Raw genomic sequence first — 12506 nt, forward strand, 5'->3', positions numbered from 1 at the left:
ATCTGCCAGAAATGTACAGACCTCTAACATTTTTCGTTGTACATGACTGTTATCATGAATAAATTCTTATGTATGAAAACTCTTACTTAAGCAAATCATTGATCACTTCCACTTCAGCCCTTTTGAAAATGATGCATAATATCCCTTTTAAATTGAAGACTGATATGTAGTTGGAGAGAGTGGAAGATAAAGCAGAACTGACTGTATTTTAAAATGGTAAAAGTATATTCAACTGATTGCATGGGTCTTTAAATTTCTTTTCATTTCATTACGAATGCCTCTCATACAGTAATTATTTTATTTCTTATATAGTGATTATTTTCTATCCCATAGTATACTATGACACTTGCCAGCATAGCATAGGTGGTAACTGTAAACCACACAATTATTTTTAAAAGTAAGATGCCACATCACTCCCCAAGTAACCCTATCAATCAGTTTTTTATTAATTCAGGTAAGATATATTTCAAATTGTTCTCCATTCTGTAAGTATGCATACAAAATTTTGCAAGGTTTGATAGAAAAGACTCCATTCAACCAAAGTTCCTCAGGAAGGCATATTCCCCAGTGTATTTGTCTTTTTTTTTCCTTCTCATCATTTATCCTGTATCTTATGTCTGGCATTCTAGAAGGCAAATATTTTTTAGAGCTTCTAAAACACCTCAGGCTGTGCCTACAGCTACAGATATGTAACCATATGGTTCCTTAATTACTTAACCACTATGTAAGGCCTATGTGCTAATGTTCAAGACACATTTCACTCTGGTGTTATCACAGGGGACCCATTGATAGTTTGTAACCTCATGACTTTGGCATTGCTTGTTTTGCTTGTGTAGCATTTCCTTTGTAGCTCTCGCAAAATATTCTCAGACAGATACCTACTGACTAGAAACTGTGGAGTCTTCTCACTTGGAAACCTCACTGTATTGTTATTGCTTACTATGTATGTCTATTGTTCTTCCTTTTTGCAGTTTTGCAGATGACACAAAACTGGGAGGAGTGGCTGATCCACTGATGGTTGTGCTACCATCCAGAGGGACCTCGACAGGCTGGAGAAATGGGCCAAAAGGAACTTCATAAGGTTCAGCAAAGGGAAATACAAAGTCCTGCATCCGTAGAGGAATAACCTCTAGCACCAGCAAAGGCTGGGAGCTGACTGGCTGGAAAGCAGCTCTCCAGAGAAGGACCTGGGACTCTTGGTGGACGACTAGCTGAATGTGAGCCAGCAACGTGCCCTTGTGTCAAGGAAGGCCAACATCATCCTAGGATGCATTAGGAAGAACATTTCCAGCAAGTTGAGGGAGGTGATCCTTACCCGCTCCTCAGCACTGGTGAGGCACACCCGGAGTGCCGGGTCCAAGTGCAGAGCTCCCCAGTACAGGAGAGACATGGACATACTGGAGTGAGTTCAAAGGAGGGCCATGAAAATTATTAAGTGGTTGGAGCATTCAACATATGAGGAGAGGTTGAGAGACCTGGGACTGTTCAGCCTGGAGAAGAGAAAGACCGGTGGGATCTTACACATCTGTATGGATACATGGATCTACCTGAACACAGAGGACAGAGCCAGGCTCTTTTCAGTAGTGCCTGCCGAGAGGACAAGAGGCAATGGGCACAAACTGAAACACAGAAAATTCCATTTAAAGATATGAAAAAGGGTTTTTTTTTACAGTGAGTGTATTCAAACACTGGAGCAAGCTGCCCAGAGAGGTTATGGAGTCTCCATTATTGGAGATTTTCATAACCTGACTGGACACAGCCCTGAGCAACCTGCTCACCCTAGCTCTGCAGGGGCTAGGACTACAGACCTCAGGAGGTGCCTTCCAGACTAAACTACTATGTGATGTTGTAGTTCTGTAATACTGTTTTTTAAAAAAATCATACATAAAGGCAGTTTACTCCTTTCTACAACTGAAAGTTTCAAGTTTGGTAAAGGACTTTCCAAAACATGCTGGATTTCTTTGATCTTGTCCCCTGAAATATGAGAGAAAAACAAATTACACAGCCACTTCCTAGTGAAAGAATGAAAAGAACTTTATCTCTGGTAGAAGGACAAGAATATTCACTGCATTCCGTTAAAAATAATAAAATCAAGCATTCTCACCCTATTTCAATAAGATTGAAGATTATTAAAAACATTTTAACATTAATTTTCCTGATGCTCTGTGTCCACCACTTGCACTCTGGAAAACACTCTTTCCTGTAGTTTTTCAGAGGGAATCCTTTATTTCATATATGACAATGTTGTCTATGAGCAATCTGTGAATGAATAATCATAACCTTTGATTATGACCAATCTGTGATTGTTATAGCCATGCTATCACGCCGAATTCCTCCACCTCCACATCCTTCATTCTCTCATCCTGTTATCCTATTACCTCTTCTTGACCTGCCTTTCTCAAAAATACATTGCTGACAATAATTATGTTCATCCCCATATTGGAACCATGTCCTCAAAGGTACCCAGTGGTGTATTACATTCCTGCTGACTGAAGGGATCACCATGCCAAGGATATGGGAATGGACAAAATGAAGGCGGCTGTTTGCTAAGCTGGAATTTTCCTTTCTACAAGATCAGCACATTGCAACAAAAGCAGTACCTTTCAGTATTGTTGTGTGATAACACCGGGAGAAAGTGTATTACAATAAGGTAGACTTTAAACACGTTTTAAGCCTCTAGAGAATAAACAGATTCTGGAGTATTAATCTCCTCAAGACCTGCATTAAAAGAAACCAGCTAAACTCTGTCCTTTTAATAAAAGTCTATTTCCAAATCATTCTTCAATTCAGTGTGTTATGCATTATTTTCAAAACTCTCTTCTCCAACTCAGTCTTTTTGACTCGAAATACTGTTGTCTTCTTGCTCATGTTGTACTTGCCCATCACAAATTCAATTCAACTCCTCTTTTTTTTTTTTTTAACCTCACTTTCCTTTTCTATTTTTTCGGTAATGAATATACTGGACTCTATGGCTGGTTCTCCCATCTTCTTTATATCCTATCTTCATGTGATTGAACTCACTCCATGGTATTTAGCTCCTATTTATGACTCCTGATGGCTCACAAACCACCTTGTTTTCCTTTCTATTCTGCTATCCAGCCATTATAGTACAGTAGTATGAACTGACATCCTTCCAAAGCTGTATCTCTGCCCAGTTCAAGAGGCCAAGTGCAGTATCCTGGCCCTGGGTCAGGGCAACCCCCAGTATCAATACGGGCTGGGGGAATGAAGAGATTGAGAGCAGCCCTGCTGAGAACAACTTGGGGTGGATGAAAATCTGAACATGAGCCGGCAATGTGCACTCCCAACCCAAAAAGCCAACCATATCCTGGGCTGTATCAAAAGAACCATGGCCAGCAGGTCGAGGGAGGGGATTCTGCTTATCTATTCCACTCTGGTGAGCCCACATCTGCAGTACTGCATTCAGTTGCGGAGTCCTCAGCACAGTAAAGACATGGACCTGTTGGAGTGGGTCCAGAGGAGGGCCACCAAAATGATCAGAGGGATGGAACACCTCTCCTATGAGGACAGGCTGAGAGAGTTGGGCTTGTTCAGCGTGGAGAAGAGAAGGCTCCGGGGAGACCTTAAGGCAGCCTTCCAGTACTTCAAGGAGGCTTATAAGAAAGATGGAGACAGACTTTTCAGCAGGGCCTGTTGCGATAGGACAAGGGGTAATGGTTTTAAACTGAAAGAGGGTGAATTTAGACTAGATAGAAGGAAGATATTTTTCCCAATGAGGGTGGTGAAACACTGGCACGGGTTGCCCAGAGAGGTGGTAGATGCCCCATCCCTGGAAACACTCGAGGTCATGTTGGACGGGGCTCTGGGCAACCTCATTTAGTTGCAGATGTCCCTGCTCATTGCAGGGGCGTTGGACTAGATGGCCTTTGAAGGTCCCTTCCAACCCAAACTGTTCTATGATTCTATGATTCTACATTTGCTAGTCTTAAAACTCCAAAAATCCATGCTCTGGTTGAGCTGCTCTATTTTCACAGAATCACAGAATCACAGAATCACTAGGTTGGAAAGGACCTTTAAGATCATCAAGTCCAACCATTAATCCAGAACCACCATGTCCCCTAAACCATGTCCTGAAGCGCCACATCCACACGTTTTTTGAACACTTCCAGGGATGGCGACTCCACCACCTCCCTGGGCAGCCTGTTCCAATGCCTGACCACCCTCTCAGTGAAGAAATTTTTCCTAATATCCAATATAAACCTCCCCTGGCGCAACTTGAGGCCATTTCCTCTTGTCCTATCACTAGTTACTTGGGAGAAGAGACCAACACCCTCATTTTGCAAGTAAACACCTTATACTTACTGCCTATATTTGAATTTTGAATTCCTTATGATTAAGGAATTGAGTTTTGATCTTTTTGGCCACAGAGTGCATTACATTTTTGGCATAAAAACAAGGAGATGATAGTTTCTGACACAGTTTTTAAGAATCGTCAGAGAATGTTCACCTTTATATATGCCATTGTATCCTCCATGGACTTCTCCAGAACTGGAGATTTCTTCAACATGCGCCCCTTGGTCAGACGTAAAGTATACAAGAGTTTTATTAGTCAGATTATATTTCTCCAGCACATCCAGAATCTTCCCTAAAAAACAAAATCAGAAAAAAAAAACCCACAAAAAAGAACAGTTTTAATGTCTTCAGGTGGCTTTTTTCAGTAACCTTGGCACACACAAATATTTTTGTCCTTATGCCATTTCAAGATCACTTTCCATATAAACATTATTATACATAGCAGTTGGTACCATGCAGCACACAGTAGGACACACTTGCACAAGGTTTGTTGCAATCAGGACCATGGTTTGGTTGCTGCAGGGTTTCTTGAAGCATAAAATGAGCGGGTTGTGCGCATCAGAGAAAAGGACTGGATCCACAGAGAGCCTGTGACCTTTGGAAGCAGTTGCTCTCAATCATGGAAACCCCTCAGCAAGAAGATTCAAACTGCTGAGGATATCTGAAAGAGTCTCAGCATGCAGAATAGAGCTAACAGTTTGGGGGTAAAGCTTTGCTGCTTAGCAACCTATAGAGGCAGCACAGCAAAAATCTCGGTATGAGTGTTAGAACAAGACGTTGTAAGAAAAAAAATGAAGTTAATGTATGGAATGCCTCTGGAGACCACACAGTTTCATTATCAAACCTACTAAGTAGTCCCTAATTTCTTATCATATAAGAATAGATATCGACTAAACTTAAAATGTGCAAAGTAATAAACGCACACACGTGCATGTATTTAAAAGAAGAATCCACATGGATATGCTCTGAAATTCCAGGGCACTGTGGGCTCACATTTCATTTTCACAAAGGGCTCCTCACACTACCTTGGCAGTGTGGAGAGCCTTGCACTGCACATAAACAACATTTAAACCTTTTTAGACTGAGTTCTTTAAAGAGGGTTTCTGTATGAATGAGAATGAAGTTGCTCTTTGTAACTTGCTCCAGTGAATTTTATACTGACTAAGAATCTAAAATTATTGGTCCTGGAAACTGACCGAAGTATAATGACACACTTCTTCACATCAGCCTGCAAATGAGCTTTAACCTTGTCTGTTATGGATCCCAGAGATCCCTAATCTTAATTAAAGATAATTCTGTCTTCACAACCTTTTTATCTTTATTCTTTTTACTTAAACATCCAAGAATAGTCCAATTTGAATGTTAATTTTGATTTGCTCACCTGTCCACTAAGAATTAATTCATCAGCTTATGCCCAATTATTGTGTAAAAGAGGATGAGATAAGAAATTTGAAATACAGAGCCGCCTTTAAAGATCTTCAGATCATCATTTCTGTTCTCCTATGCTCTTTTTTCCGGATAAGGAGTAGTTACCTTACCTTATTGCTACTATTTCTACTTGTCTTTCAATGTTACAGCATTCTAAAATTTCCTTGTTAAAAAGGTTGGCTGTCTTCATTCCTTATCAGCTCAGATGACTGGGTCATGAATCAAGGTACATCAGTTAAATAAGCAGCAAATTAAATCAGCAGTCAAATAAGTGCTACCTGTTGGTCTTGTTTGTAAACTAGAAGCAAAGAAGAAATGTAAGAGTAGGAGAATTTATGTAAATTTTGAAACCTTGTGGGAGTTGAAATTCCCCAAGGGAGCTGAGGAAAATCTGTTACAAAGGCTTAACAATTTTAAAGTTGGTGGGTTGAGGCAAAATCACGCAGATCCATCCAACAAGCCATTCGCTTGCTGCAGCAGGTGGACTTCGTGCCAGGAAAGAAAGGAGCAATTTCCCATTGCCTTCTGAGGCTGTTTGGAGAATGTACCTGCTAAGTAACTATAATATCCCTTAGAAAGGTGGTAATGACAATAAAAAAGTGGAATATATAAATAAATTAGGACATTATGTGTGGGTATTCAGCCACATGACCTCCAGAGTTCCCTTTGAACCTGTATCAAGCTATGATTTTATGATTCTATGATAAAAATAACAAATAGGATTGTACAAATAAATATATGTGCAATTAAATACATAATTATATAAAAATTATAATGCATAATCATATAAAATGCATAATCATGTAAAAATGCATAATAAAAATGCATTTTTTTTACCAATACAGTTTTGCTTGATGAAGTTGGATTTTCAAATTTATCTTGTATATAAAGCAAAATGAAAAATAAACAAGAATCCCACTCAGTACATAACATTAAATGATCTCTGGTGATCAGAGACATCTGCTGTCATTCAGTAATGACCATTTTGATTTCCTAATTAATCTGAAATGAGAAGCAATGAAAAATGTCTTGCTATCACAATTAATTAAATAAAGCAGTCACCATTATGATGACTTTTTTTTTTTTTAAAACAAGTTTGAGTAGCTTGACTTGGCCTGAAAAAAAAATAAAATTCTGACACTCAAATGTTACCCACTTCAGAAAAATACACCCCAATAAAACGCATAGAAAGTTTCCATTTCCTTCATTTGGATTATTAAACACCAAGAGGTTTGGCTACATTAGAGTTAATTAACAAATGCTAAAATGACAATTTATTTTAGCAACAACAATTTTAAGTAGAGATAGACTAACAGTGGTAATTCAAATAGCACTATCGTCAGAGAATGGCAATCACAATGCCCTTGCAGAAATTAAGCGAAACTTCCATTTTTATTTTCATCTTGAACACTGACACCTTTTAGAATGAAAACTATAAATAAGCAATAAAGTGTGTGCTACCAGGAGATAAGCCCCATTAAAGTGCATTTGAATGATGTGGCTACTGTTAACACAAGCAATACATTCACTTATTAGCATTTCTAAATCATAAACAACACAGAAGAAAAATGCAAAGAATGTATTGTGGATCTCTATGAATAGATATCTTTCACTTGCAATATTATATCAATTTTGGAAGCAAATACTACAAAATAGGCAAAATCTTTTACTGTATTCTTATAACAATTTAATTTCTTTCTTACTCTAACTCCTCCACTCTTGTATCTGTAGAGTTCACAGAGATTTTAGTATTAAGTTAAAACCGATGTATAAACATTCCCAGGCAATGCCAGTTAATGGACAAGGAGAAGTTTCATCAAACTTTATTTATCTGCCTAATTTGCAAGAGGTGAATCACAACTGCAAAAAGGCCTTTTTCACCTGTTGACTGAAAAAGAGAAGACGGGCAACTAACTCAAAACTAAATGCCTTCATATTAGACATCAAGGACAGTAGGATGAATCCTACCCGAAGTGCTAGACATGCAACTACATGAGCAACACACTTAATGAGTGCGGTGAGCAGATAAATGACATATGAGTAAGAGAAGACAGTAAAACTGTATTCCTTCACCCGTATATATGAATGGAAGGGTATCATACATCATGTGCACTTGAATTACAGGAATGGGGCTTCAGCTGCCTTAGTATCCCCTTTGAGTTCCATTGCTGGTTGCAGAAAGCCATACAAATTTTAAAAGACTTTTTGGATTGTAAAGAGTTTATACAGAATACAAAACTGTAGGATAAATTAGCCAGAACACTGGGAAAATTGTAGCTCTGTTCAAGCAACAATAGCTTGCTATCCCCAGTGTAGGAAATTAATTACTAATAAAAATGGAAGGATTCCTGATTGAAAAGACTCACTTGCAAGCCATGTTCTAAGAAATTAACAGCTGCACTGATCTCTGTGGATGCTACCATATACATTTTTTCTAATTTGGATAGATTTGGAAGGACAACATTTCTGAACAACAAAATCAATCTAACACTGAAGGAGCTGCATAATTTCTGAAGCTATTTAGCAACTAGAATTTCAAATCAAGTTTCTCCTACTATTGCCATTCTAGAAATGTATACCCCAACGTAGGCGGCTAACATTGTAGCAGACAAAGGCATTCAATCATTGGACAGCCTTCTTTCATTTGTATTTTTTAAAATACAAAGGAGATTAAGGACAACATTAAGATGTTACTTGTTTTAACGTACATCAATGTCCCAAAATTTAAGTAAATCTTCCTCCAAAATATACTGAGGACTGCTCTCTACATCCTGCTCTCCACTCCTGCTTTAAGCTGTGTTACATTACAAAGAGTTGTTTCATTCTTAAAGTGAAAATGCTAATTTCAATGGAGTGATAGCTATGTGAAAGTGATAACAGCAATTGACTCTGCTCTTTAGAAAGAAAATGAGAGTGCCATGACACTATTCAGCTTCTCTAACACAGCATGAAAGGTAGCTGAACCAGCCTGTCTAATACTGAACGTAATGTCTGGAGTTTTGAACCACGTAAAACTCCTACTGCACTCATCTACATTAAGATACAGGGTTTGTAAAAAATGACTATTTATTTGAAGACAAGGTACAAACATTGAAAAACAACAACGTTTCCAAATGTGTTAGTGATTTGGAAAATTGTTCAAAGGTTTAGTCAAGCAAGCATATGAACAAATGCATTCGATTCATGAATCAGCTCACTGTCATTTGAAGTCAATAGGACAGAATGTTTTTTGTATTAATTTGAAATAGTTTAGAGTCTTGCTGAAATTATGAATAAAAAGCTCTAGAATACAGAATGCCTCTGTGTAATCTAGGCATTAGGACAAAAATATTCATGAGGAATGTTCATGAGGAAAGCTTTAAAGCAGTTTGACAGATTTGAAGAGAAAACAGGATTCAGAAGGATGGTAAGGGATCTGCCTCAGGACAAGACAGCTGATGATAAAAGGAATTCCTCTAAATATAACATTCTTTTCCCACTCCAGCAGACTTCCAAATACTTCTGTTGTATCCAGAAGTTTACAGGAAGCTTGAGACAATTATTGGACAAAGAGTGATCTGGGAAGATCAGCCATCACGTCTCTGGCTAGAAGAGGCAGGGGTTTTTTTGTTGTTGCTTTTTTAAATTTATTTGCTGTTTCAGAATTCCCTACTGATACTAATATTTGTTTTTGAATAGCATCTTTGACCAGAATCACAACTAACTTCTAGTCAGCTGAAGGGGTCCACTTCTGTGAGCGGCAAGCTAGAGGAGTGCTTTGAATTAATGCATAAACTCCTACAAATTAACTCTGCATGCATAAGTATCTGGAAGACCATACTTCTCCCAGAAAAGATACTGGTGCCATTCAACTATATAGCTACTACATAGTAAACCTGTTGGGACTCTCTTCCTGCTACAGGAATTAAAATAAGGTAATTCCACAGTTCATCGTCTCTTTGGGGCTCAAAGTCTAAGATTTTCACCTTAGAAAAACCAAAAACTTGATGTTGCAACTTCTGCACACCATCATTCAGAAGCTAACAATCATTTTAATCTCTAATGTTGATTTTGTGTGAAGAAAAAAGATGCTTCACTTTTTAATGCACTGATCTGATTACGAAATTCACTGAAACCTTTGTATAAAAACAAGCTTAGTAACTAAGAACAAGACAACCCTGTCTTAATTTTAGCTTTTGTACATTTCAGGTTATAAATATGCAAATGTTTCTGTGGTATGCTCAGAGCCATTCAGTTTCCCCTTGATAAATATGTAAATCAGTTTGTCTCTGCGGTGGGGAAGTAATTATCACTTCCAGACCTAGTCATTGAGCACAACACTTGAGGTAAAGATGGAAAATAATAAAACCATTGACAGCAACACAAGAAGTAGCTGCACATATGGCGAACAGTACATAAACTCTGCATTCAACTTGTTTAACATTCAGAGCTAGAACACAGCCACTGGAAAGTGGAAATTCTGGGATGAAGCAACAGATTTATGTTACGGCACATTATCTAGCCAGTCAACAGAACACATCCACCTAAGACAGGTGATTCTACATAGAAGAAGCATTAGCATATGAACCTCAAAGGTGATACTGAATACTAGTTAATAAAACTGTTTGACTAACAGAAAATAAATGTATGTCTAATTAAAAATTAATTAATAATTCCTGCAGGAAGAAAGTGGAGTGTAGGTGCAGTGCAAAGTCTTGAATCAGTTCTACTGTGCTACCATTATTTCTAAAGTTATGCTATGGAAACATCACATACAATGAAGACTTCTCCAAAGTACAAAGCTGGAGTCTCAGATGTGCTAAATTCCTACTACAATAGCTTAGTGTGATCTTTAATGTCAACAGGACATTCTGCCAAACAAGTAGCATTAGTTCTGAAAAAGCACATCTATATTAGTGTTTCAATTTGGATCAGGAGTGCACATTCACAGTAAACCCAGTCATGGCCACTTAATACATTTCTATTTGCATAGCAAAGCCCTCTTGGATTTTATGACCTGGATTCCTTTAAAATTAAACTACACTGAAGGATGGACTCTGGTAATGCACCTAAGGCACTCGTGCTGCTGATGGGCATTCAGTCTATGGGATCACAGTAGAGCTGGTCTGAAGTAGATTTCCCGTCTCTGCTGGTGTGCTGACAGTCCCTCTCCAGCTTGGAAGATAGTTCAGACATGACACTGTTGGCAGTTCAAAACATGGTAGGATTGATGAATCCTACACCGAAACTCTGGCACTAGCAGAGTCAAGCTTCACCCGGGCATATTCTGATGCACAGAGGGTGAGATTTACATACAGTATTCACATCTACATCCGATATAGTTACTATAAATATTTTTTAAAGTCAATGAAGCAAAAGAAGAATTTTCATAAGCAGCTCACCTATGTCAAGATGAATCAAGAATTCTGATTTTTTTTCACAATGAGGCAAGATGAGGTAATTGGCTCAGATTTAACTACCTACAATTATCATTCAAATCAGTAGTTGTTAGGCCCAGATAGACTGTAGAACATCAAACACTTTTCTGTTGGATTCCTCTAGACTCAGGGTGAGACATGTAAAATCAGTGTAAGGGCTAGGAGAAGGGCAGTATTTTTTTTTAAAAAAAAGCAACTTTGGTGTGGGGTCAGCTAAGCTATCACTATGAATTTGCTTTCTGTTTGGATCTGGATTGCCATGTAATTGTAAACTTGTAACTGGCTTGTGACTGTTTATACAGTCTTAGAAGTATAATGTGTCTTTCAGGCCCTTAGGATAAATTTCCAGCACAGTGCACAGCAGATTAGGCATGCACTGCTTAGCAGCTATGAATAAATCAACCAAATTTTGACTTACAGTTATGCATAAGTTTTTCCTAGAGATAAGTACCACATCTCTTATTTTTCTTATTCATATAGGGTCCAAATTATTTCGTAAATGTGAAAGCTGGAATGATACTTTACATGTATACAAATACATGTGTATAATAAAGCACAGAGTTAAGATGTGGTTATGAAAGTTGTGAAGACCTCTAAGTATCGCTGCAAAATAGACAATGCAGGATAGAAAGGTTTTCATATTTACATCAGTACTACAACACTAATGATCATTACAGGTCAAAAGTATAACTATTTGGTGGCTACCTCCTTATTAGTATTTAAATTAGCTAATAAATGCATTGCTTGAAATTCACTTTTAGACCTTACATCTGTTGAACATAAGGCTATGTATTTCTAATGTAAATTTTAATTTTTAGCCTGCTTAAAATGTAAAAATATGAGAGATGGTCATGCAATTTTAGGAAGGTCCATTGCATTTGCATTTTGCATGAGAGCTGTGATAACTTTTTTGGTAAATTTGCATCTTCATTCTGCACACATCTGAGAATAAGATGCCATTTCACACATACAACTAAGATCCATAACACAAAAGACACTGTCTAGTTCCCCACTTCAGGTCTCTCATTTTTTCTTTCAAATTTTGGTAGGGATTTCTTTGGTTGTAACGACAACCAAAGGATGTTATTCATTTTTGAATTACACTGTCAGGTGAAGTTAAGGCTTCAGCTATTTGATCATTCCAATATATGCTGATGGTGATTGATTCAGTAACTGGGGGGTGATAAAAGAAAATCTTCTCTATATCTTCAAAGGTTTAAACATTTATTAACATCAGAGTCAGTTTTAAACTGAATATGTATATGCTCTTAGATCAAAATGCATAATGCCAACATTTTGCCAGATTAAAGTATGAAGAATTATGAATAATTTAAAACAGGGCAAGTA

The 12506-nt window shown here is 37.7% G+C and overlaps 1 protein-coding gene across 1 annotated transcript in view; it reads right to left on the minus strand.

The window, feature by feature from the left end:
- STS (steroid sulfatase) overlaps positions 1–12506 on the minus strand; it is a gene marked incomplete at its 3' end in the record, with an annotated part of 94125 nt that overhangs the window by 40615 nt on the left and 41004 nt on the right. Inside the window, exon 6 of the mRNA XM_082012040.1 lies at positions 4469–4606. Within this exon, the coding sequence (XP_081868166.1) occupies positions 4469–4606 (138 nt within the window). The remainder of the gene's footprint in view (positions 1–4468; positions 4607–12506) is intronic.

Source organism: Phaethon aethereus, assembly GCF_964289735.1.
Source record: "Phaethon aethereus genome assembly, chromosome: 1".
Taxonomy (NCBI): domain Eukaryota; kingdom Metazoa; phylum Chordata; class Aves; order Phaethontiformes; family Phaethontidae; genus Phaethon; species Phaethon aethereus.